Genomic DNA, 24,082 nt, shown 5'->3' with positions numbered 1-24,082 from the left:
GTAATGGTGGTATATAGATGTTAGTTGGTGGTATGTATGACAAAGTACCACACAGCACAGTAGATGGACACAGTACCACACAGCACAGTAGGTGTACACAGTACCACACAGCACAGTAGGTGGACACAGTACCACACAGCACAGTAGGTGGACACAGTACCACACAGCACAGTAGGTGGACACAGTACCACCTAGCACAGAATGTGGACACAGTACCTCACAGCACAGTAGGTGGCGGCATGCACAAACAAAACGTGTGAATGCCATGATACCGAAGAAGAAGAAGCAGCAGCTCTGGCAAAGATGTTTATGACTAACCCAAGATAGACCACGACCTGTCGTTTCCAATGGGGAAAAATTAGTCACAGTGGGCAGGCCATGCAAGGAGGGGCAGAGCCAAGAACGACGCAACGAGATCCTATTTGCTCGTTCTAGGAAATATTTACATATTTCCGTTAGGGAACAACTACTCTGTGAAGTGCGTGTGTTCAAAATCTCAATTTGCCCATGTGCCCCTTCGAAACAACGCAAATGTTTTTTTTAAATGTTGGCAAAGGGTAAGGTCTACACAACTTAGTCCACTCTGTTCGTAACAGATTTAAGTTTTGGGAACAGAAAACTGTATTGATAATTAAATGTTTCATCGATGAGAACATTTGCAGAATTTCGGCCAAAATCCATCTCTTTCCATCTTCTCCCACTACCGGCCACTGGGGAAACCCCCAAGCGGATGCTTCACATTTATACATCCGGTGAAATATCTGTCTCGTTATATTTCTGGCTCTGCGAAAGGCAATAACGCATCTGCAGAGACGCATCACCGTAAATACTTGTACGGACAATGCAGAAACCAGTTTGACCATAAATCAGCTTTGCTAAAACGCCCAATCAGGAAAAAGCTAAACCCGGAAGTAATTTATCCAGCTGTTGGTGTGTGTGAGAGAGAAACATAGAGAGAGAAACAGAGAGAGAGGAGATGGTGGTTGTTTGTGGCTTTCTTTGGGATGAAAATAATACACCGTATAAAAATGTAACCGACGACATAAATCCACGTCTGGTCTCGAACAAGGAACATTGTGGTAAGAAGCGACAGATAACGTTAAGTTGGTTTGGCCAATGAGCTTAGCTATGCTAACAGAATTGGCAGTGTTGTCACAGATACAAACATCTTATAAACATATGTTGGTGTTGTTATGCTAACTGGCTAGCTAGCGTTGATTTAGTTAGAAACAACTGTTGGTCAATTAGGGCAAAAATAACAACCGGTGTAACATGTTGTCAATGCTAACTAACGTTAATCACGACTCGTGAAGAGTGATTACTTTCTTATTTGTTTGAATGATTTGCTGTAGTTAATCATTGTAGCTAGCTTAGCTAATGTATTTGACCATTTTAATCGGTTTAGACACCCGCTGTTGTGTGTCTGTCGCTCAAACAGATTTGGCAAATGTTGTTGTGGGGAATAATCATGTTTCACACCATGAGTTACTAGTAACGTTAGCTACTAAAGAAACAATAATACATATTCCTCAGAAAGTAGTGATCAAATGAATTGCTAGTAGATCAGATATGACCGGTGTTCTTCCCGTAACACAGTAAACCAAAGAGACGATGTGGACTGGATCAGAACAATGTGGCATGTGTGAGTAGTCAGTGACAGGTTATGACAATCACTGCATGTAACAGCCTGCTAGTCTAGGCTATTTAAAGAGTGTATGGGTGTGACCGTAGCCAGGCTTTGTAGACAACATACCAGACCCGACTATTAGGAGATGAGTGAGTTTCCTCAACTGCAGAGGAAGGTGGAGCTTGGCTGAATGATAACCGATACTACAGCCACGGTTGTGCTGTTTCTCTAATCTTTGTTGTGTGGATAGCTGCACCTAGACATGACAGCATCCTAAAAGGCTCACCATTCCCTTTTATAGTGTCATTTGGGACGCACACTATGTTATTCAGGGCAAGCTCATTGTGACTCTTGGCGTCTAAATGCTCAGCCTAGTTAACATTAAACCTGGCCTGGACCACATTATACACAAATGACACATTTGGCCTTTAGGCTCAAGTAGTTTAATGTGTTTGTACATCCAGACAGGGGTGTGGGAGAAAGCTACATAGCCACATGTGTGTTTGTGTCCCCATTAGGGAAATATGCTGTTGTGGAAGGGATAGACGCCCGGTGTGCAGATCTGGGTTGCATCTGTGGGAATACACACACACACACACACACACTTGGCACTCCACCACCTCACATTGCTGACACACTTCCGTGGCTCGTGGTCTAACATGGTGTGTGTCTGCGCAGGTATTTGGGCCTGGATGAGGTCTTGTAGCCAACCATGTTCCCCTGCTCCACCACAACACAGCAGACCAGAGGAGAGGAGTAGACAGACAGTAGAATTCAATGTCATTGTGAAGGGGACACTGTGAGGTGAGTTACATATGGTTAGTGTGTTGTAGAGACGGCTATTAGACCTAGTTTAAATACTACTAGTTCTACACACCATACAGACAGACGCTAGGGCTTCCTGTAGGCTAGGGCTTCCTGTAGGCTAGGGCTTCCGGTAGGCTAGGGCTTCCGGTAGGCTAGGGCTTCCTGTAGGCTAGGGCTTCCTGTAGGCTAGGGCTTCCTGTAGGCTAGGGCCTCCTGTAGGCTAGGGCCTCCTGTAGGCTAGGGCCTCCTGTAGGCTAGGGCTTCCTGTAGGCTAGGGCCTTCTGTAGGCTAGGGCTTCCTGTAGGCTAGGGCCTCCTGTAGCCCAGGTCTGGTGTCTGTCTACTACAGTTAGGGGGTAACCTGTAGCCCAGGTCTGGTGTCTGTCTACTACAGTTATGTAGGGGGTAACCTGTAGCCCAGGTCTGGTGTCTGTCAGTTATGTAGGGGGTAACCTGTAGCCCAGGTCTGGTGTCTGTCTACTACAGTTATATAGGGGGTAACCTGTAGCCCAGGTCTGGTGTCTGTCAGTTATGTAGGGGTAACCTGTAGCCCAGGTCTGGTGTCTGTCTACTACAGTTAGGGGGTAACCTGTAGCCCAGGTCTGGTGTCTGTCTACTACAGTTATGTAGGGGGTAACCTGTAGCCCAGGTCTGGTGTCTGTCTGTCTACTACAGTTATGTAGGGGGTAACCTGTAGCCCAGGTCTGGTGTCTGTCTACTACAGTTATATAGGGGGTAACCTGTAGCCCAGGTCTGGTGTCTGTCTACTACAGTTATGTAGAGGGTAACCTGTAGCCCAGGTCTGGTGTCTGTCTACTACAGTTATGTAGAGGGTAACCTGTAGCCCAGGTCTGGTGTCTGTCTACTACAGTTAGGGGGTAACCTGTAGCCCAGGTCTGGTGTCTGTCTACTACAGTTATATAGGGGGTAACCTGTAGCCCAGGTCTGGTGTCTGTCTACTACAGTTATGTAGAGGGTAACCTGTAGCCCAGGTCTGGTGTCTGTCTACTACAGTTAGGGGGTAACCTGTAGCCCAGGTCTGGTGTCTGTCTACTACAGTTATGTAGGGGGTAACCTGTAGCCCAGGTCTGGTGTCTGTCTACTACAGTTATGTAAGGGGTAACCTGTAGCCCAGGTCTGGTGTCTGTCAGTTATGTAGGGGGTAACCTGTAGCCCAGGTCTGGTGTCTGTCTACTACAGTTATGTAGGGGGTAACCTGTAGCCCAGGTCTGGTGTCTGTCTACTACAGTTATGTAGAGGGTAACCTGTAGCCCAGGTCTGGTGTCTGTCTACTACAGTTAGGGGGTAACCTGTAGCCCAGGTCTGGTGTCTGTCTACTACAGTTAGGGGGTAACCTGTAGCCCAGGTCTGGTGTCTGTCTAATACAGTTATGTAGGGGGTACCCTGTAGCCCAGGTCTGGTGTCTGTCTACTACAGTTATGTAAGGGGTAACCTGTAGCCCAGGTCTGGTGTCTGTCTACTACAGTTATATAGGGGGTAACCTGTAGCCCAGGTCTGGTGTCTGTCTACTACAGTTATGTAGAGGGTAACCTGTAGCCCAGGTCTGGTGTCTGTCGACTACAGTTATGTAGAGGGTAACCTGTAGCCCAGGTCTGGTGTCTGTCTACTACAGTTAGGGGGTAACCTGTAGCCCAGGTCTGGTGTCTGTCTACTACAGTTATATAGGGGGTAACCTGTAGCCCAGGTCTGGTGTCTGTCTACTACAGTTATGTAGAGGGTAACCTGTAGCCCAGGTCTGGTGTCTGTCTACTACAGTTAGGGGGTAACCTGTAGCCCAGGTCTGGTGTCTGTCTACTACAGTTATGTAGGGGGTAACCTGTAGCCCAGGTCTGGTGTCTGTCTACTACAGTTATGTAGGGGGTAACCTGTAGCCCAGGTCTGGTGTCTGTCAGTTATGTAGAGGGTAACCTGTAGCCCAGGTCTGGTGTCTGTCTACTACAGTTATGTAGAGGGTAACCTGTAGCCCTGGTCTGGTGTCTGTCTACTACAGTTATGGGGTAACCTGTAGCCCAGGTCTGGTGTCTGTCTACTACAGTTATGTAGGGGGTAACCTGTAGCCCAGGTCTGGTGTCTGTCTACTACAGTTATGTAGGGGGTAACCTGTAGCCCAGGTCTGGTGTCTGTCTACTACAGTTATATAGGGGGTAACCTGTAGCCCAGGTCTGGTGTCTGTCTACTACAGTTAGGGGGTAACCTGTAGCCCAGGTCTGGTGTCTGTCTACTACAGTTATGTAGGGGGTAACCTGTAGTCCAGGTCTGGTGTCTGTCTACTACAGTTATATAGGGGGTAACCTGTAGCCCAGGTCTGGTGTCTGTCTACTACAGTTATGTAGAGGGTAACCTGTAGCCCAGGTCAGGTGTCTGTCAGTTATGTAGAGGGTAACCTGTAGCCCAGGTCTGGTGTCTGTCTACTACAGTTATGTAGAGGGTAACCTGTAGCCCAGGTCTGGTGTCTGTCTACTACAGTTAGGGGGTAACCTGTAGCCCAGGTCTGGTGTCTGTCTACTACAGTTATATAGGGGGTAACCTGTAGCCCAGGTCTGGTGCTGTCTACTACAGTTATGGGGTAACCTGTAGCCCAGGTCTGGTGTCTGTCTACTACAGTTAGGGGGTAACCTGTAGCCCAGGTCTGGTGTCTGTCTACTACAGTTATGTAGGGGGTAACCTGTAGCCCAGGTCTGGTGTCTGTCTACTACAGTAAGGGAGTAACCTGTATCCCAGGTCTGGTGTCTGTCAGTTATGTAGAGGGTAACCTGTAGCCCAGGTCTGGTGTCTGTCTACTACAGTTAGGGGGTAACCTGTAGCCCAGGTCTGGTGCTGTCTACTACAGTTAGGGGGTAACCTGTAGCCCAGGTCTGGTGTCTGTCTACTACAGTTAGGGGGTAACCTGTAGCCCAGGTCTGGTGTCTGTCTACTACAGTTATGTAGGGGGTAACCTGTAGCCCAGGTCTGGTGTCTGTCTACTACAGTTAGGGGGTAACCTGTAGCCCAGGTCTGGTGTCTGTCTACTACAGTTATGTAGGGGGTAACCTGTAGCCCAGGTCTGGTGTCTGTCTACTACAGTTAGGGGGTAACCTGTAGCCCAGGTCTGGTGTCTGTCTACTACAGTCATGTAGAGGGTAACCTGTAGCCCAGATCATTTGGTGTTGGTATTTATCAGGATCCCCATTAGCCACTGCAAAAGCATCAGTTACTCTTCCAAGGATCCACATTAAACATGACATGATGCATAGGAGAGGAGTAGTTATTAGACAAGGACTGGAATACATCTAAAACATCACACAGTCTACATGTTAGTCCACACACACAATATCTAGGTCTAAAACATCACACAGTCTACATGCTAGTCCACACACACAATATCTAGGTCTAATACATCACACAGTCTACATGTTAGTCCACACACACACAATATCTAGGTCTAAAACATCACACAGTCTACATGTTAGTACACACACACAATATCTAGGTCTAATACATCACACAGTCTACATGTTAGTCCACACACACAATATCTAGGTCTAATACATCACACAGTCTACATGTTAGTACACACACACAATATCTAGGTCTAATACATCACACAGTCTACATGTTAGTACACACACACAATATCTAGGTCTAATACATCACACAGTCTACATGTTAGTACACACACAATATCTAGGTCTAATACATCACACAGTCTACATGTTAGTACACACACACAATATCTAGGTCTAATACATCACACAGTGTTAATATGTATGCAATGGGACTGTGAAGAGTCACAGCCCTATGTGCAGTACGGTCTTATTTTATCTGGTTATATTTGGTACCTTGAGTTACCTGGGTTACCAGAGAGTTCCATGTAGTCATGGCTCGATTTAGTACAGTGTGTTTCCCTGGTTGAATGTCTTGTACGGATGAGTGTCTGAACTGTGAAGAGACCTCTGGTTGAATGTCTTGTACGGATGAGTGTCTGAACTGTGAAGAGACCTCTGGTTGAATGTCTTGTACCCGATGAGTGTCTGAACTGTGAAGAGACCTCTGGTTGAATGTCTTGTACCCGATGAGTGTCTGAACTGTGAAGAGACCTCTGGTTGAACGGGGAGTTTAGTAACATCGACACTTCGCATTAAGACCAATTAGTGATGTCTACATTTTAGTCATTAAGCAGACGCTCTTATCCAGACTGACTTACCAAATGATCTGTACTAGGGGTGATGCTCTGACGAGGTCAGATACCTAGGCTGTACTAGGGGTGATGCTCTGACGAGGTCAGATACCTAGGCTGTACTAGGCGTGATGCTCTGACGAGGTCAGATACCTAGGCTGTACTAGGGGTGATGCTCTGACGAGGTCAGATACCTAGGCTGTGCTAGGGGTGATGCTCTGACGAGGTCAGATACCTAGGCTGTGCTAGGGGTGATGCTCTGATGAGGTCAGATACCTAGGCTTTACTAGGGGTGATGCTCTGACAAGGTCAGATACCTAGGCTTTACGAGGGGTGATGCTCTGACGAGGTCAGATACCTAGGCTGTACTAGGGGTGATGCTCTGACGAGGTCAGATACCTAGGCTGTACTAGGGGTGATGCTCTGATGAGGTCAGATACCTAGGCTGTACTAGGGGTGACGCTCTGATGAGGTCAGATACCTAGGCTGTACTAGGGGTGATGCTCTGATGAGGTCAGATACCTAGACTGTACTAGGGCTGATGCTCTGACGAGGTCAGATACCTAGACTGTACTAGGGCTGATGCTCTGACGAGGTCAGATACCTAGGCTGTACTAGGGGTGATGTTCTGACGAGGTCAGATACCTAGGCTGTACTAGGGGCGATGTTTTGACGAGGTCAGATACCTAGGCTGTACTATGGGTGATGCTCTGACGAGGTCAGGTACCTAGGCTGTACTAGGGGTGATGCTCTGACGAGGTCAGAAACCTAGGCTGTACTAGGGGTGATGCTCTGACGAGGTCAGATACCTAAGCTGTGCTAGGGGTGATGCTCTGACGAGGTCAGATACCTAGGCTGTACTAGGGGTGATGCTCTGATGAGGTCAGATACCTAGACTGTACTAGGGGTGATGCTCTGACGAGGTCAGATACCTAGGCTGTACTAGGGGCGATGTTCTGACGAGGTCAGATACCTAGGCTGTACTAGGGGCGATGTTCTGACGAGGTCAGATACCTAGGCTGTACTATGGGTGATGCTCTGACAAGGTCAGATACCTAGGCTTTACGAGGGGTGATGCTCTGACGAGGTCAGATACCTAGGCTGTACTAGGGGTGATGCTCTGACGAGGTCAGATACCTAGGCTGTACTAGGGGTGATGCTCTGATGAGGTCAGATACCTAGGCTGTACTAGGGGTGATGCTCTGATGAGGTCAGATACCTAGGCTGTACTAGGGGTGATGTTCTGACGAGGTCAGATACCTAGGCTGTACTAGGGGCGATGTTTTGACGAGGTCAGATACCTAGGCTGTACTATGGGTGATGCTCTGACGAGGTCAGGTACCTAGGCTGTACTAGGGGTGATGCTCTGACGAGGTCAGAAACCTAGGCTGTACTAGGGGTGATGCTCTGACGAGGTCAGATATCTAGGCTGTGCTAGGGGTGATGCTCTGATGAGGTCAGATACCTAGGCTGTACTAGGGGCGATGCTCTGATGAGGTCAGATACCTAGACTGTACTAGGGGTGATGCTCTGACGAGGTCAGATACCTAGACTGTACTAGGGGTGATGCTCTGACGAGGTCAGATACCTAGGCTGTACTAGGGGTGATGTTCTGACGAGGTCAGATACCTAGGCTGTACTAGGGGTGATGTTCTGACGAGGTCAGATACCTAGGCTGTACTATGGGTGATGCTCTGACGAGGTCAGATACCTAGGCTGTACTAGGGGTGATGCTCTGACGAGGTCAGATACCTAGGCTGTACTAGGGGCGATGTTCTGACGAGGTCAGATACCTAGGCTGTACTAGGGGCGATGTTCTGACGAGGTCAGATACCTAGGCTGTACTATGGGTGATGCTCTGACGAGGTCAGATACCTAGGCTGTACTATGGGTGATGCTCTGACGAGGTCAGAAATCTAGGCTGTACTAGGGGTGATGCTCTGACGAGGTCAGAAACCTAGGCTGTACTAGGGGTGATGCTCTGACGAGGTCAGATACCTAGGCTGTACTAGGGGTGATGCTCTGACGAGGTCAGATACCTAGGCTGTACTAGGGGTGATGCTCTGACGAGGTTAGATACCTAGGCTGTACTAGGGGTGATGCTCTGACGAGGTCAGATACCTAGGCTGTACTAGGGGTGATGCTCTGACGAGGTCAGATACCTAGGCTGTACTAGGGGTGATGCTCTGACGAGGTTAGATACCTAGGCTGTACTTAACCCACATATAGTTGTGATAGTAGATGTTGTTGCTGTGGTGACCAACACTGAAACTAGGCTAGTTGTTGCTGTGGTGACCTGCATTGACACTAGGCTAGTTGTTGCTGTGGTGACCTGCACTGACACTAGGCTAGTTGTTGTTGTGGTGACCTGCACTGACACTAGGCTAGTTGTTGTTGTGACCTGTACTGACACTAGGCTAGTTGTTGTTGTGACCTGCACTGACACTAGGCTAGTTGTTGTTGTGGTGACCTGTACTGACACTGGCCTAGTTGTTGCTGTGGTGACCTGTACTGACACTAGCCTAGTTGTTGTTGTGGTGACCTGTACTGACACTAGGCTAGTTGTTGTTGTGGTGACCTGTACTGACACTAGGCTAGTTGTTGTTGTGACCTGCACTGACACTAGGCTAGTTGTTGTTGTGGTGACCTGTACTGACACTGGCCTAGTTGTTGCTGTGGTGACCTGTACTGACACTAGCCTAGTTGTTGTTGTGGTGACCTGTACTGACACTAGGCTAGTTGTTGCTGTGGTGACCTGTACTGACACTAGGCTAGGCCTATATATGCTGTCATTGTTCTGAAACATGACTTACCGTGTTTCACCAAGCCAGTGTAGATGTCATCAAGAAGCTCGCTGGGCAGCTGGTCTAGTCTTGATGTGGCTGAAGGGAGACCTACAAGGTAAAACAGGGGTGGTGGGGATAGGAGACAGCTGGCTGGGCAGTACAAGGTAAAACAGGGGTGGTGGGGATAGGAGACAGCTGGCTGGGCAGTACAAGGTAAAACAGGGGTGGTGGGGACAGGAGACAGCTGGCTGGGCAGTACAAGGTAAAACAGGGGTGGTGGGGATAGGAGACAGCTGGCTGGGCAGTACAAGGTAAAACAGGGGTGGTGGGGATAGGAGACAGCTGGCTGGGCAGTACAAGGTAAAACAGGGGTGGTGGGGATAGGAGACAGCTGGCTGGGCAGTACAAGGTAAAACAGGGGTGGTGGGGATAGGAGACAGCTGGCTGGGCAGTACAAGGTAAAACAGGGGTGGTGGGGATAGGAGACAGCTGGCTGGGCAGTACAAGGTAAAACAGGGGTGGTGGGGATAGGAGACAGCTGGCTGGGCAGTACAAGGTAAAACAGGGGTGGTGGGGATAGGAGACAGCTGGCTGGGCAGTACAAGGTTAAACAGGGGTGGTGGGGATAGGAGACAGCTGGCTGGGCAGTACAAGGTAAAACAGGGGTGGTGATAAAACAGGGGTGGTGGGGATAGGAGACAGCTGGCTGGGCATTACAAGGTAAAACAGGGGTGGTGGGGATAGGAGACAGCTGGCTGGGCAGTACAAGGTAAAACAGGGGTGGTGGGGATAGGAGACAGCTGGCTGGGCAGTACAAGGTAAAACAGGGGTGGTGGGGATAGGAGACAGCTGGCTGGGCAGTACAAGGTTAAACAGGGGTGGTGGGGATAGGAGACAGCTGGCTGGGCAGTACAAGGTAAAACAGGGGTGGTGGGGATAGGAGACAGCTGGCTGGGCAGTACAAGGTAAAACAGGGGTGGTGGGGATAGGAGACAGCTGGCTGGGCAGTACAAGGTAAAACAGGGGTGGTGGGGATAGGAGACAGCTGGCTGGGCAGTACAAGGTAAAACAGGGGTGGTGGGGATAGGAGACAGCTGGCTGGGCAGTACAAGGTAAAACAGGGGTGGTGGGGATAGGAGACAGCTGGCTGGGCAGTACAAGGTAAAACAGGGGTGGTGGGGATAGGAGACAGCTGGCTGGGCAGTACAAGGTAAAACAGGGGTGGTGGGGATAGGAGACAGCTGGCTGGGCAGTACAAGGTTAAACAGGGGTGGTGGGGATAGGAGGCAGCTGGCTGGGCAGTACAAGGTAAAACAGGGGTGGTGATAAAACAGGGGTGGTGGGGATAGGAGACAGCTGGCTGGGCATTACAAGGTAAAACAGGGGTGGTGGGGATAGGAGACAGCTGGCTGGGCAGTACAAGGTAAAACAGGGGTGGTGGGGATAGGAGACAGCCTTAATAGGCCTCGGGGGGGCTCGTGCCCACATGGATAGGCAAGTCAAATGGCCTCGGGGGGCCTCGTGCCCACATGGATAGGCCAGTCAAATGGCCCCTCCTTAATGGGCCTCGGGGGGCCTCGTGCCCACATGGATAGGCCAGTCAAATGGCCCCGCCTTAATAGGCCTCGGGGGCCTTGTGCCCACATGGATAGGCCAGTCCAATGGGCCTCGGGGGGCCTCGTGCCCACGTGGTATGGCCAGTCAAATGACCACGATAGGGGTCTCGCTGAAAGTCCTGAGACACTTAGATTCTTGGTTCTATTCCTGTGTGGTAGTGATGGTACCAGGTGACAGGTTGGTTCTATTCCTATGTTGTAGTGATGGTACCAGGTGTCAGGTTGGTTCTATTCCTGTGTGGTAGTGATGGTACCAGGTTGATTCTTGGTTCTATTCCTGTGTGGTAGTGATGGTACCAGGTGTCAGGTTGGTTCTATTCCTGTGTGGTAGTGATGGGTACCAGGTACCAGGTTGATTCTTGGTTCTATTCCTGTGTGGTAGTGACGGTACCAGGTGTCAGGTTGGTTCTATTCCTGTGTGGTAGTGATGGGTACCAGGTACCAGGTTGATTCTTGGTTCTATTCCTGTGTGGTAGTGACGGTACCAGGTGTCAGGTTGGTTCTATTCCTGTGTGGTAGTGATGGGTACCAGGTACCAGGTTGATTCTTGGTTCTATTCCTGTGTGGTAGTGATGGTACCAGGTGTCAGATTGATTCTTGGTTCTATTCCTGTGTGGTAGTGATGGTACCAGGTTGATTATTGGTTCTATTCCTGTGTTGTAGTGATGGTACCAGGTACCAGGTTGATTCCTGGTCTATTCCTGTGTTGTAGTGATGGTACCAGGTTGATTCTTGGTTCTATTCCTGTGTTGTAGTGATGGTACCAGGTACCAGGTTGATTCTTGGTTCTATTCCTGTGTGGTAGTGATGGTACCAGGTTGATTCTTGGTTCTATTCCTGTGTTGTAGTGATGGTACCAGGTTGATTCCTGGTCTATTCCTGTGTTGTAGTGATGGTACCAGGTGTCAGGTTAGTTCTATTCCTGTGTTGTAGTGATGGTACCAGGTACCAGGTTGATTCCTGGGTCTATTCCTGTGTTGTAGTGATGGTACCAGGTGTCAGATTGATTCTTGGTTCTATTCCTGTGTTGTTGTGATGGTACCAGGTTGATTCTTGGTTCTATTCCTGTGTTGTAGTGATGGTACCAGGTACCAGCTTGATTCTTGGTTCTATTCCTGTGTGGTAGTGATGGTGCCAGGTGTGATACTTGGTTCTATTCCTGTGTGGTTGTGATGGTACCAGGTACCAGGTTGATTATTGGTTCTATTCCTGTGTGGTAGTGATGGTACCAGGTTGGTTCTATTCCTGTGTGGTAGTGATGGTACCAGGTTGGTTCTATTCCTGTGTGGTAGTGATGGTACCAGGTTGGTTCTATTCCTGTGTGGTAGTGATGGTACCAGGTTGGTTCTATTCCTGTGTGGTAGTGATGGTACCAGGTTGGTTCTATTCCTGTGTTGTAGTGATGGTACCAGGTTGGTTCTATTCCTGTGTTGTAGTGATGGTACCAGGTTGGTTCTATTCCTGTGTTGTAGTGATGGTACCAGGTTGGTTCTATTCCTGTGTTGTAGTGATGGTACCAGGTTGGTTCTATTCCTGTGTGGTAGTGATGGTACCAGGTGTCAGGTTGGTTCTATTCCTGTGTGGTAGTGATGGGTACCAGGTACCAGGTTGATTCTTGGTTCTATTCCTGTGTGGTAGTGACGGTACCAGGTGTCAGGTTGGTTCTATTCTTGTGTGGTAGTGATGGGTACCAGGTACCAGGTTGATTCTTGGTTCTATTCCTGTGTGGTAGTGATGGTACCAGGTGTCAGATTGATTCTTGGTTCTATTCCTGTGTTGTAGTGATGGTACCAGGTTGATTCTTGGTTCTATTCCTGTGTTGTAGTGATGGTACCAGGTACCAGGTTGATTCCTGGCCTATTCCTGTGTTGTAGTGATGGTACCAGGTTGATGCTTGGTTCTATTCCTGTGTGGTAGTGATGGTACCAGGTTGATTCTTGGTTCTATTCCTGTGTTGTAGTGATGGTACCAGGTGTCAGGTTGATTCTTGGTTCTATTCCTGTGTGGTAGTGATGGTACCAGGTTGATTCTTGGGTCTATTCCTGTGTGGTAGTGATGGTACCAGCTACCAGGTTGATTCCTGGTTCTATTCCTGTGTGGTAGTGATGGTACCAGCTACCAGGTTGATTCCTGGTTCTATTCCTGTGTGGTAGTGATGGTACCAGGTGTCAGGTTGGTTCTATTCCTGTGTTGTAGTGATGGTACCAGCTACCAGGTTGATTCCTGGTTCTATTCCTGTGTGGTAGTAATGGGTACCAGGTACCAGGTGTCAATCTTGGTTCTATTCTATCTGCTTTACAGATTCATATTATCAACATGGGCTTTACAGTAGTGTGTTAGTGCCTTTTCAGATTATTTGGTATTGGAGTGGGACTGTCTCTGTTAGGGAGAATGTCTCACTCTGATCTCTAACGTTGCTTTACGGGTGAGAGAGACCCAGTTAGTGGTGACTAAGAAGCTGGGTCTCCTGGCTGGCTGGTTGTTCAGGGACTGTTCCACAGTCTGACCCATTTAGACAGGAGACAGACGGACAGAGCTGTGCTCCATAAGAGACTGGGGTGGAAGGATACAGGGAGATGAAGGCAGTAGGGCTTGGAACTGATGGACATAATGCTTTATAGCCTCTAGACTGATGGACATAATGCTTTATAGCCTCTACACTGATGGACATAATGCTTTATAGCCTCTAGACTGATGGACATAATGCTTTATAACCTCTACACTGATGGACATAATGCTTTATAGCCTCTACACTGATGGACATAATGCTTTATAGCCTCTACACTGATGGACATAATGCGATGACCCTTACTGTCAGCGGAACCAGGCAGCAGACAGTAACCAGGCGCTGGTCAGTGGAACCAGGCAGCAGGCGCTGGTCAGCGGAACCAGGCAGCAGGCGCTGGTCAGCAGAACCAGGCAGCAGACAGTAAGCAGGCGCTGGTCAGTGGAACCAGGCAGCAGGCGCTGGTCAGCGGAACCAGGCAGTAAGCAGGTGCTGGTCAGCAGAACCAGGCAGTAAGCAGGCGCTGGTCAGCAGAACCAGGCAGCAGGCAGTAAGCAGGCGCTGGTCAGTGGAACCAGGCAGCAGGCAGTAAGCAGGCGCTGGTCAGTGGAACCAGGCAGCAGGCAGTAAGCAGGCGCTGGTCAGTGGAACCAGGCAGCAGGCAGTAAGCAGGCGCTGGTCAGTGGAACCAGGCAGCAGGCAGTAAGCAGGCGCTGGTCAGTGGAACCAGGCAGCAGGCGCTGGTCAGCGGAACCAGGCAGTAAGCAGGCGCTGGTCAGCAGAACCAGGCAGCAGACAGTAAGCAGGCGCTGGTCAGTGGAACCAGGCAGCAGGTGCTGGTCAGCGGAACCAGGCAGCAGGCAGTAAGCAGGCGCTGGTCAGCAGAACCAGGCAGCAGGCGCTGGTCAGCAGAACCAGGCAGCAGGGCTCTAACTTGGCCCTGTGCTTTGGGAGTTGAGAGGTCAAGGTTGACTCACCTCTGGGTGTATGACTGAAGTTTTAGGGGAGACAGAGAGAAGCTTCAGAATGATTTATTCAAAGATTCTACCACATTCAGTCCAAATAAAGTCCAATAGTTTGCCTGTGGTCCTGTCATTAATGGACTTGACAGCACAGCAAGGGTGGAACGCTATTTTGTGGAGCTGTGAAATAGACTTTTGGTAAATGACTATTTCTGATGCCTTCTCTCCATCTCTGTCTCCCCTTCCTTCCAGTGCAGGATGCAGTCTTCAGGCCACCGGCAGCGTGACACAGAGCAGCACCAACCCCTGCTGTCAGCTGACGATGACCCTGAGGCTGGGGCAGGAGCTGGTCCTCTGTATCCTCCGGCTGACCAGGACGGCCTGTGGTTTATCCAGGACGGCTGTGGTATAGTCTGTGGTGTGGTGACATGGTTGTTGGTGCTCTACGCTGACTTTGTGGTCAATCTGGTGATGCTGCTGCCAAACAAGAGCTTGTGGTACTCCGTGATCAACGGAGCACTGTTTAACTTCCTGGTCGTCATGGCGCTGGCCTCGCATCTACGGGCCATGCTGTCAGACCCGGTAAGAAGTTGGAGGGGGTGGGGAGGGAGCAGACGGAAGGGGAGGGATGAGAGACAAGACCTGGGGAGGGATGAGAGACAAGACGGGGGGGAGGAAGGTGAGACAAGACGGGGGGGAGGAAGGTGAGACAAGACGGGGGGGAGGAAGGTGAGACAAGACGGGGGGGAGGAAGGTGAGACAAGACGGGGGGGAGGAAGGTGAGACAAGACGGGGGGGAGGAAGGAGAGACAAGACGGGGGGGAGGAAGGAGAGACAAGACGGGGGGGAGGAAGGAGAGACAAGACGGGGGGGAGGAAGGAGAGACAAGACGGGGGGAGGAAGGAGAGACAAGACGGGGGGAGGAAGAGAGACAAGACGGGGGGGAGGAAGGTGAGACAAGACGGGGGGGAGGAAGGTGAGACAAGACGGGGGGGAGGAAGGTGAGACAAGACGGGGGGGAGGAAGGTGAGACAAGACGGGGGGAGGAAGGTGAGACAAGACGGGGGGAGGAGAGACCAGGCGGTGGGGAGAGAGACCAGGCGGTGGGGAGGGAGGGGGAGGGGGAGAGGGAGAGAGAGAGAGAGCCCCCGACCGACCGACCGACCGACCAGGCGGTGGGAAGGAAGGAGAGAGAGAGAGACCAGGCGGTGGGAGGAGAGAGAGAGAGAGACCAGGCGGTGGGAGGAGAGAGAGAGAGAGAGAGAGAGAGAGAGAGAGAGACCAGGCGGTGGGAGGAGAGAGAGAGAGAGACCAGGCGGTAGGAAGGAGAGAGAGAGAGAGAGAGAGACCAGGCGGTGGGAGGAGAGAGAGAGAGAGAGACCAGGCGGTGGGAGGAGAGAGAGAGAGAGAGAGACCAGGCGGTGGGAGGAGAGAGAGAGAGAGACCAGGCGGTGGGAGGAGCGAGCGAGAGAGAGAGACCAGGCGGTGGGAGGAGAGAGAGAGAGAGAGAGACCAGGCGGTGGGAGGAGAGAGAGAGAGAGAGAGACCAGGGGGTGGGAGGAGAGAGAGAGAGAGAGAGAGAGAGAGAGAGAGAGAGAGAGAGAGAGACCAGGCGATGGGAGGAGAGAGAGAGAGAGACCAGGCGGTAGGAAGGAGAGAGAGAGACAAGGCGGTGGGAGGAGAGAGAGAGAGAAACCAGGCGGTGGGAGGAGAGAGAGAGAGAGAGAGACCAGGCGGTGGGAGGAGAGAGAGAGAGAGAGAGAGACCAGGCGGTGGGAGGAGAGAGAGAGAGACCAGGCGGTGGGAGGAGAGAGAGAGAGACCAGGCGGTGGGAGGAGAGAGAGAGAGACCAGGCGGTAGGAAGGAAGGAGAGAGAGAGACCAGGCGGTAGGAAGGAAGGAGAGAGAGGGACCAGGCGGTGGGAGGAGAGAGAGAGACCAGGCGGTGGGAAGGAAGGAGAGAGAGAGACAAGGCGGTGGGAGGAGAGAGAGGCAAGGCGGTGGGAGGAGAGAGAGAGAGGCAAGGCGGTGGGAAGGAAGGAAGGAGAGAGAAAGACCAGGCGGTGGGAGGAGCGAGAGAGAGGCAAGGCGGTGGGAGGAGAGAGAGAGAGGCAAGGCGGTGGGAAGGAAGGAGAGAGAAAGACCAGGCGGTGGGAGGAGCGAGAGAGAGGCAAGGCGGTGGGAGGAGAGAGAGAGAGGCAAGGCGGTGGGAGGCTCTGGTCATTGAAGTGGTTGTCAACTTCCTGGCTGTCATGGCCCTGGCATCGCACCTCAGAACGATGAGACGTCTGTCTCTGAGGACGAGGGGGTGACTCTCCCTGCTCTCTGGGAGAAGGAGACTGTCTCCTGGCAGGGTGAGGACGGGGGGGTGACTCTCCCTGCTCACTGGGAGAAGGAGACTGTCTCCTGGCAGGGTGAGGAGGGAGGACAGGGACTGACTCTCTCTGGGAGAAAGAGACTGTCTCCTGGCAGGGTGAGGACGAGGGGGCGACTCTCCCTGCTCTCTGGGAGAAGGAGACTGTCTCCTGGCAGGGTGAGGACGGGGGGGTGACTCTCCCTGCTCTCTGGGAGAAGGAGACTGTCTCCTGGCAGGGTGAGGACGGGGGGGGGGTGACTCTCCCTGCTCTCTGGGAGAAGGAGACTGTCTCCTGGCAGGGTGAGGAGGGAGGACAGGTACTTACTCTCTCTGGGAGAAGGAGACTGTCTCCTGGCAGGGTGAGGAGGGAGGACAGGGACTGACTCTCTCTGGGAGAAGGATACTGTCTCCTGGCAGAGTGAGGAGGGAGGACAGGGACTGACTCTCTCTGGGAGAAGGAGACTGTCTCCTGGCAGGGTGAGGAGGCTGACTGACTGACTGGCTGACTGACTGACTGGCTGTCTGACTGACTAGTGCTGTAGGGACTGACTGACTGACTGACTAGTGCTGTAGGGACTGACTGACTGACTAGTGCTGTAGGGACTGACTGACTGACTAGTGCTGTAGGGACTGACTGACTGACTAGTGCTGTAGGGACTGACTGACTGACTAGTGCTGTAGGGATTAATTTCATCATGCAGAAGGAAGGAGTGTTGTAACTGAACGCTGACTCATTTAACAGTTAATGCTCAGTTCCTCTTTCTCCTACCCTACTACTCTACCTCTACTCTCCAGGTCCCCTCTCCATTCACATGCCAGTCAGTCCCTACAGCACTAGTCAGTCAGTCAGTCAGTCAGTCCCTACAGCACTAGTCAGTCAGTCCCTACAGCACTAGTCAGTCAGTCCCTACAGCACTAGTCAGTCAGTCCCTACAGCACTAGTCAGTCAGTCCCTACAGCACTAGTCAGTCAGTCAGTCAGTCCCTACAGCACTAGTCAGTCAGTCCCTACAGCACTAGTCAGTCAGTCAGTCAGTCCCTACAGCACTAGTCAGTCAGTCAGTCAGTCAGTCAGTCAGTCAGTCCCTACAGCACCAGTCAGTCAGTCAGTCCCTACAGCACCAGTCAGTCAGTCAGTCCCTACAGCACCAGTCAGTCAGTCAGTCCCTACAGCACTAGTCAGTCAGTCAGTCAGTTCCTACAGCACCAGTCAGTCAGTCAGTCAGTCCCTACAGCACTAGTCAGTCAGTCAGTCAGTCCCTACAGCACTAGTCAGTCAGTCCCTACAGCACTAGTCAGTCAGTCAGTCAGTCCCTACAGCACTAGTCAGTCAGGGTAAAGACTATATAGATTGATGTTTCCTCAGGGTAAAGACTATATAGATTGATGTTTCCTCAGGGTAAAGACTATATACAGTGCCTTGCGAAAGTATTCGGCCCCCTTGAACTTTGCGACCTTTTGCCACATTTCAGGCTTCAAACATAAAGATATAAAACTGTATTTTTTTGTGAAGAATCAACAACAAGTGGGACACAATCATGAAGTGGAACGACATTTATTGGATATTTCAAACTTTTTTAACAAATCAAAAACTGAAAAATTGGGCGTGCAAAATTATTCAGCCCCTTTACTTTCAGTGCAGCAAACTCTCTCCAGAAGTTCAGTGAGGATCTCTGAATGATCCAATGTTGACCTAAATGACTAATGATGATAAATACAATCCACTGGTGTGTAATCAAGTCTCCGTATAAATGCACCTGCACTGTGATAGTCTCAGAGGTCCGTTAAAAGCGCAGAGAGCATCATGAAGAACAAGGAACACACCAGGCAGGTCCGAGATACTGTTGTGAAGAAGTTTAAAGCCGGATTTGGATACAAAAAGATTTCCCAAGCTTTAAACATCCCAAGGAGCACTGTGCAAGCGATAATATTGAAATGGAAGGAGTATCAGACCACTGCAAATCTACCAAGACCTGGCCGTCCCTCTAAACTTTCAGCTCATACAAGGAGAAGACTGATCAGAGATGCAGCCAAGAGGCCCATGATCACTCTGGATGAACTGCAGAGATCTACAGCTGAGGTGGGAGACTCTGTCCATAGGACAACAATCAGTCGTATATTGCACAAATCTGGCCTTTATGGAAGAGTGGCAAGAAGAAAGCCATTTCTTAAAGATATCCATAAAAAGTGTAGTTTAAAGTTTGCCACAAGCCACCTGGGAGACACACCAAACATGTGGAAGAAGGTGCTCTGGTCAGATGAAACCAAAATTGAACTTTTTGGCAACAATGCAAAACGTTATGTTTGGCGTAAAACACAGCAACACAGCTGAACACACCATCCCCACTGTCAAACATGGTGGTGGCAGCATCATGGTTTGGGCCTGCTTTTCTTCAGCAGGGACAGGGAAGATGGTTCAAATTGATGGGAAGATGGATGGAGCCAAATACAGGACCATTCTGGAAGAAAACCTGATGGAGTCTGCAAAAGACCTGAGACTGGGACGGAGATTTGTCTTCCAACAAGACAATGATCCAAAACATAAAGCAAAATCTACAATGGAATGGTTCAAAAATAAACATATCCAGGTGTTAGAATGGCCAAGTCAAAGTCCAGACCTGAATCCAATCGAGAATCTGTGGAAAGAACTAAAAACTGCTGTTCACAAATGCTCTCCATCCAACCTCACTGAGCTCGAGCTGTTTTGCAAGGAGGAATGGGGAAACATTTCAGTCTCTCGATGTGCAAAACTGATAGAGACATACCCCAAGCGACTTACAGCTGTAATCACAGCAAAAGGTGGCGGTACAAAGTATTAACTTAAGGGGGCTGAATAATTTTGCACGCCCAATTTTTCAGTTTTTGATTTGTTAAAAAAGTTTGAAATATCCAATAAATGTCGTTCCACTTCATGATTGTGTCCCACTTGTTGTTGATTCTTCACAAAAAAATACAGTTTTATATCTTTATGTTTGAAGCCTGAAATGTGGCAAAAGGTCGCAAAGTTCAAGGGGGCCGAATACTTTCGCAAGGCACTGTAGATTGATTGATGTTTCCTTTCCTCAGGGTAAAGACTATATAGATTGATGTTTCCTCTCCTCAGGTGAAAGACTATATAGATTGATGTTTCCTCAGGGTAAAGACTATATAGAAGCCTGTTTGTGTCCGTCGTATTCTGATGATGGTCTGACCCCTCCCGTCAGGGGGCGGTTCCTAAGGGCAACGCCACCAAAGAGTACATGGACAGTCTGCAGCTGAAACCTGGAGAGGTCATCTATAAATGTCCCAAGTGTTGCAGCATCAAGCCACAGAGGGCCCATCACTGCAGGTAGACACCATGACAGAGAAGGTATAGATATCTATAGATATGTATCACATCAAGCCACAGAGGGCCCATCACTGCAGGTAGACACCATGACAGAGAAGGTATAGATGTCTATAGAGACGTATCACATCAAGCCACAGAGGGCTCATCACTGCAGGTAGACACCATGACAGAGATGGTATAGATCTCTATAGAGACGTATCACATCAAGCCACAGAGGGCCCATCACTGCAGGTAGACACCATGACAGAGAAGGTATAGATGTCTATAGAGACGTATCACATCAAGCCACAGAGGGCCCATCACTGCAGGTAGACACCATGACAGAGAAGGTATAAATATCTATAGATATGTATCACATCAAGCCACAGAGGGCCCATCACTGCAGGTAGACACCATGACAGAGATGGTATATTTATCTATAGATACGTATCACATCAAGGCACAGAGGGCCCATCACTGCAGGTAGACACCATAACAGAGATGGTATAGATATCTATAGAGACGTATCACATCAAGGCACAGAGGGCTCATCACTGCAGGTAGACACCATGACAGAGATGGTATAGATCTCTATAGAGACGTATCACATCAAGGCACAGAGGGCTCATCACTGCAGGTAGACACCATGACAGAGATGGTATAGATCTCTATAGAGACGTATCACATCAAGGCACAGAGGGCTCATCACTGCAGGTAGACACCATGACAGAGATGGTATAGATCTCTATAGAGACGTATCACATCAAGCCACAGAGGGCTCATCACTGCAGGTAGACACCATGACAGAGAAGATATAGATATCTATAGATATGTATCACATCAAGCCACAGAGGGCCCATCACTGCAGGTAGACACCATGACAGAGATGGTATAGATCTCTATAGATACGTATCACATCAAGCCACAGAGGGCCCATCACTGCAGGTAGACACCATGACAGAGAAGATATAGATATCTATAGATATGTATCACATCAAGCCACAGAGGGCCCATCACTGCAGGTAGACACCATGACAGAGATGGTATAGATCTCTATAGAGACGTATCACATCAAGCCACAGAGCATCACTACAGGTAGACACCATGACAGAGATGGTATATTTATCTATAGATACATACTGCAGGTGAGGGATACTCAGTGGCTTAAGGTGTCCGCATGCTTCCCAGACGAAACAGTTTGTGCATACAGTACCAGTCAACAGTTTTAGAACACCTACTCATTCCAGGGTTCTAGAACACCTACTCATTCCAGGGTTCTAGAACACCTACTCATTCCAGGGTTCTAGAACACCTACTCATTCCAGGGTTTTTCTTTATTTTTTACTATTTTCTACATTGTAGATTAATAGTGAAGACATCAAAACTATGAAATAACACATATGGAATCATGTAGTAACCAAAAATGTGTTAAACAAATCAAAATAGATTTTAGATTCTTCAAAGAAGCCACCCTTTGCCTTTGCCTGATGACAGCTTTGCACACTCTTGGCATTCTCTCAACCAGCTTCATTAGGTAGTCACCTGGAATTTATTTCAATTAACAGGTGTGTCTTGTTAAAAGTTCATTTGTGGAATTTCTTTCCTTCTTGATGTGTTTGAGCCAATCAGTTGTGTTGTGACAAGGTAGGGAAGAAGTTAGCCCTATTTGATAAAAGACCAAGTCCATATTATGGCAAGAACAGCTTAAATAAGCAAAGAGAAACGTCCATCATTACTTTAAGACATGAAGGTCAATCAATAAGGAACATTTCAAGAACTTTTAAAGTTTCTTCAAGTGCAGTCGCAAAAACTATGATGGAACTGTCTCTCATGAGGACCGCCACAGGAAAGAGAAACCCAGAGTTCCCTCTGCTGCAGAGGATGAGTTCATTAGAGTTACCAGCCTCAGAAATCGATGCCCACTTAAATGCTTCAGTTCAAATAACAGACACATCTCAACATCAACTGTTCAGAGGAGACTGAGTGAATCAGGCCTTCATGGTTGAATTACTGCGGAGAAACCGCTACTAATGGAGACCATTAAGAAGAAGAGACTTGCTTGGGCCAAGTAACACGAGCAATGGACATTTAGACTGGTGGAAATCTGTCCTTTGGTCTGATGTGAGATTTTTGGTTCCAACCAATGTGACTGTGAGATGCAGAGTAGGTGAACGGATGATCTCCGCATGTGTGGTCAACACCTCCAGGCTGTGTAAGGGCTATTTGACCAAGAAGGAGAGTGATGGAGTGCTGCATCAGATGACCTGGCCTCCACAATCACCTGACCTCAACCCATTTGAGATGGTTTGGGATGAATTGGACCGCAGAGTGAAGGAAAAGCAGCCAATAAGTGCTCAGCATATTTGGGATCTAATTCAAGACTGTTGGAAAAGCATTCCAGGTGAGGCTGGTTGAGAGAATGCAAAAAGTGTGCAAAGGGTGGCTATTTTGAAGAATCTCAAATATAAAATATACTTTGACTTGTTTAACACTTTTTTTGGGTTACCACATGATTCCATACGTGTTATTCCATAGTTTTGATGTCTTCACTATTATTCTACAATGTAGAACATAGTAAAACACTAGGGTTCACCTAGCCGAGTTCACACTAAAGCATGCTGACGCCTACACACACACACACACACACAGGTAACAGAGAGAGCACAGCAGGTAAGGGAAGAGCCTGACAAACCAACTGGCTCACACCATCTTAACACTGGTTAACACCATCTCAACACTGGTTAACACCATCTCAACACTGGTTAACACCATCTCAACACTGGTTAACACCATCTCAACACTGGTTAACACCATCTCAACACTGGTTAACACCATCTCAACACTGGTTAACACCATCTCAACACTGGTTAACACCATCTCAACACTGGTTAACACTATCTCAACACTGGTTAACACCATCTCAACACTGGTTAACACCATCTCAACACTGGTTAACACTGGTTAACACCATCTCAACACTGGTTAACACCATCTCAACACTGGTTAACACTGGTTAACACCATCTCAACACTGGTTAACACTGGTTAACACCATCTCAACACTGGTTAACACCATCTCAACACTGGTTAACACTGGTTAACACCATCTCAACACTGGTTAATACCATCTCAACACTGGTTAACACCATCTCAACACTGGTTAACACTGGTTAACACCATCTCAACACTGGTTAACACCATCTCAACACTGGTTAATACCATCTCAACACTGGTTAACACCATCTCAACACTGGTTAACACCATCTCAACACTGGTTAACACCATCTCAACACTGGTTAATACCATCTCAACACTGGTTAACACCATCTCAACACTGGTTAACACCATCTCAACACTGGTTAACACCATCTCAACACTGGTTAACACTGGTTAACACCATCTCAACACTGGTTAACACCATCTCAACACTGGTTAACACCATCTCAACACTGGTTAACACCATCTCAACACTGGTTAACACTATCTCAACACTGGTTAACACCATCTCAACACTGGTTAACACCATCTCAACACTGGTTAACACCATCTCAACACTGGTTAACACCATCTCAACACTGGTTAACACTGGTTAACACCATCTCAACACTGGTTAACACTGGTTAATACCATCTCAACACAGGTTAACACCATCTCAACACTGGTTAACACCATCTCAACACTGGTTAACACTGGTTAATACCATCTCAACACAGGTTAACACCATCTCAACACAGGTTAACACCATCTCAACACTGGTTAACACCATCTCAACACTGGTTAACACCATCTCAACACTGGTTAACACTGGTTAACACCATCTCAACACTGGTTAACACCATTTCAACACTGGTTAACACCATCTCAACACTGGTTAACACCATCTCAACACTGGTTAACACTGGTTAACACCATCTCAACACTGGTTAACACTGGTTAACACCA

At 49.1% G+C, this 24,082-nt stretch overlaps 1 protein-coding gene across 1 annotated transcript in view; it reads left to right on the top strand.

The window, feature by feature from the left end:
• The first annotated feature begins 841 nt into the window (after positions 1-841).
• LOC139411744 (palmitoyltransferase ZDHHC7-like) overlaps positions 842-24,082 on the top strand; it is a 44,273-nt gene continuing 21,032 nt past the window's right edge. The window contains exons 1-4 of the mRNA XM_071158438.1: positions 842-1,079; positions 2,306-2,431; positions 14,733-15,062; positions 20,038-20,162. Of these exons, the coding sequence (XP_071014539.1) occupies positions 14,739-15,062; positions 20,038-20,162 (449 nt within the window). The 5' untranslated portion in view covers positions 842-1,079; positions 2,306-2,431; positions 14,733-14,738. The remainder of the gene's footprint in view (positions 1,080-2,305; positions 2,432-14,732; positions 15,063-20,037; positions 20,163-24,082) is intronic.

Source organism: Oncorhynchus clarkii, chromosome 6 (assembly GCF_045791955.1).
Source record: "Oncorhynchus clarkii lewisi isolate Uvic-CL-2024 chromosome 6, UVic_Ocla_1.0, whole genome shotgun sequence".
Classification (NCBI taxonomy): Eukaryota; Metazoa; Chordata; class Actinopteri; order Salmoniformes; family Salmonidae; genus Oncorhynchus; species Oncorhynchus clarkii.
The sequence above is the reverse complement of the archived record's forward strand: the minus strand, read 5'-3'. Positions and strand labels throughout refer to the sequence as shown.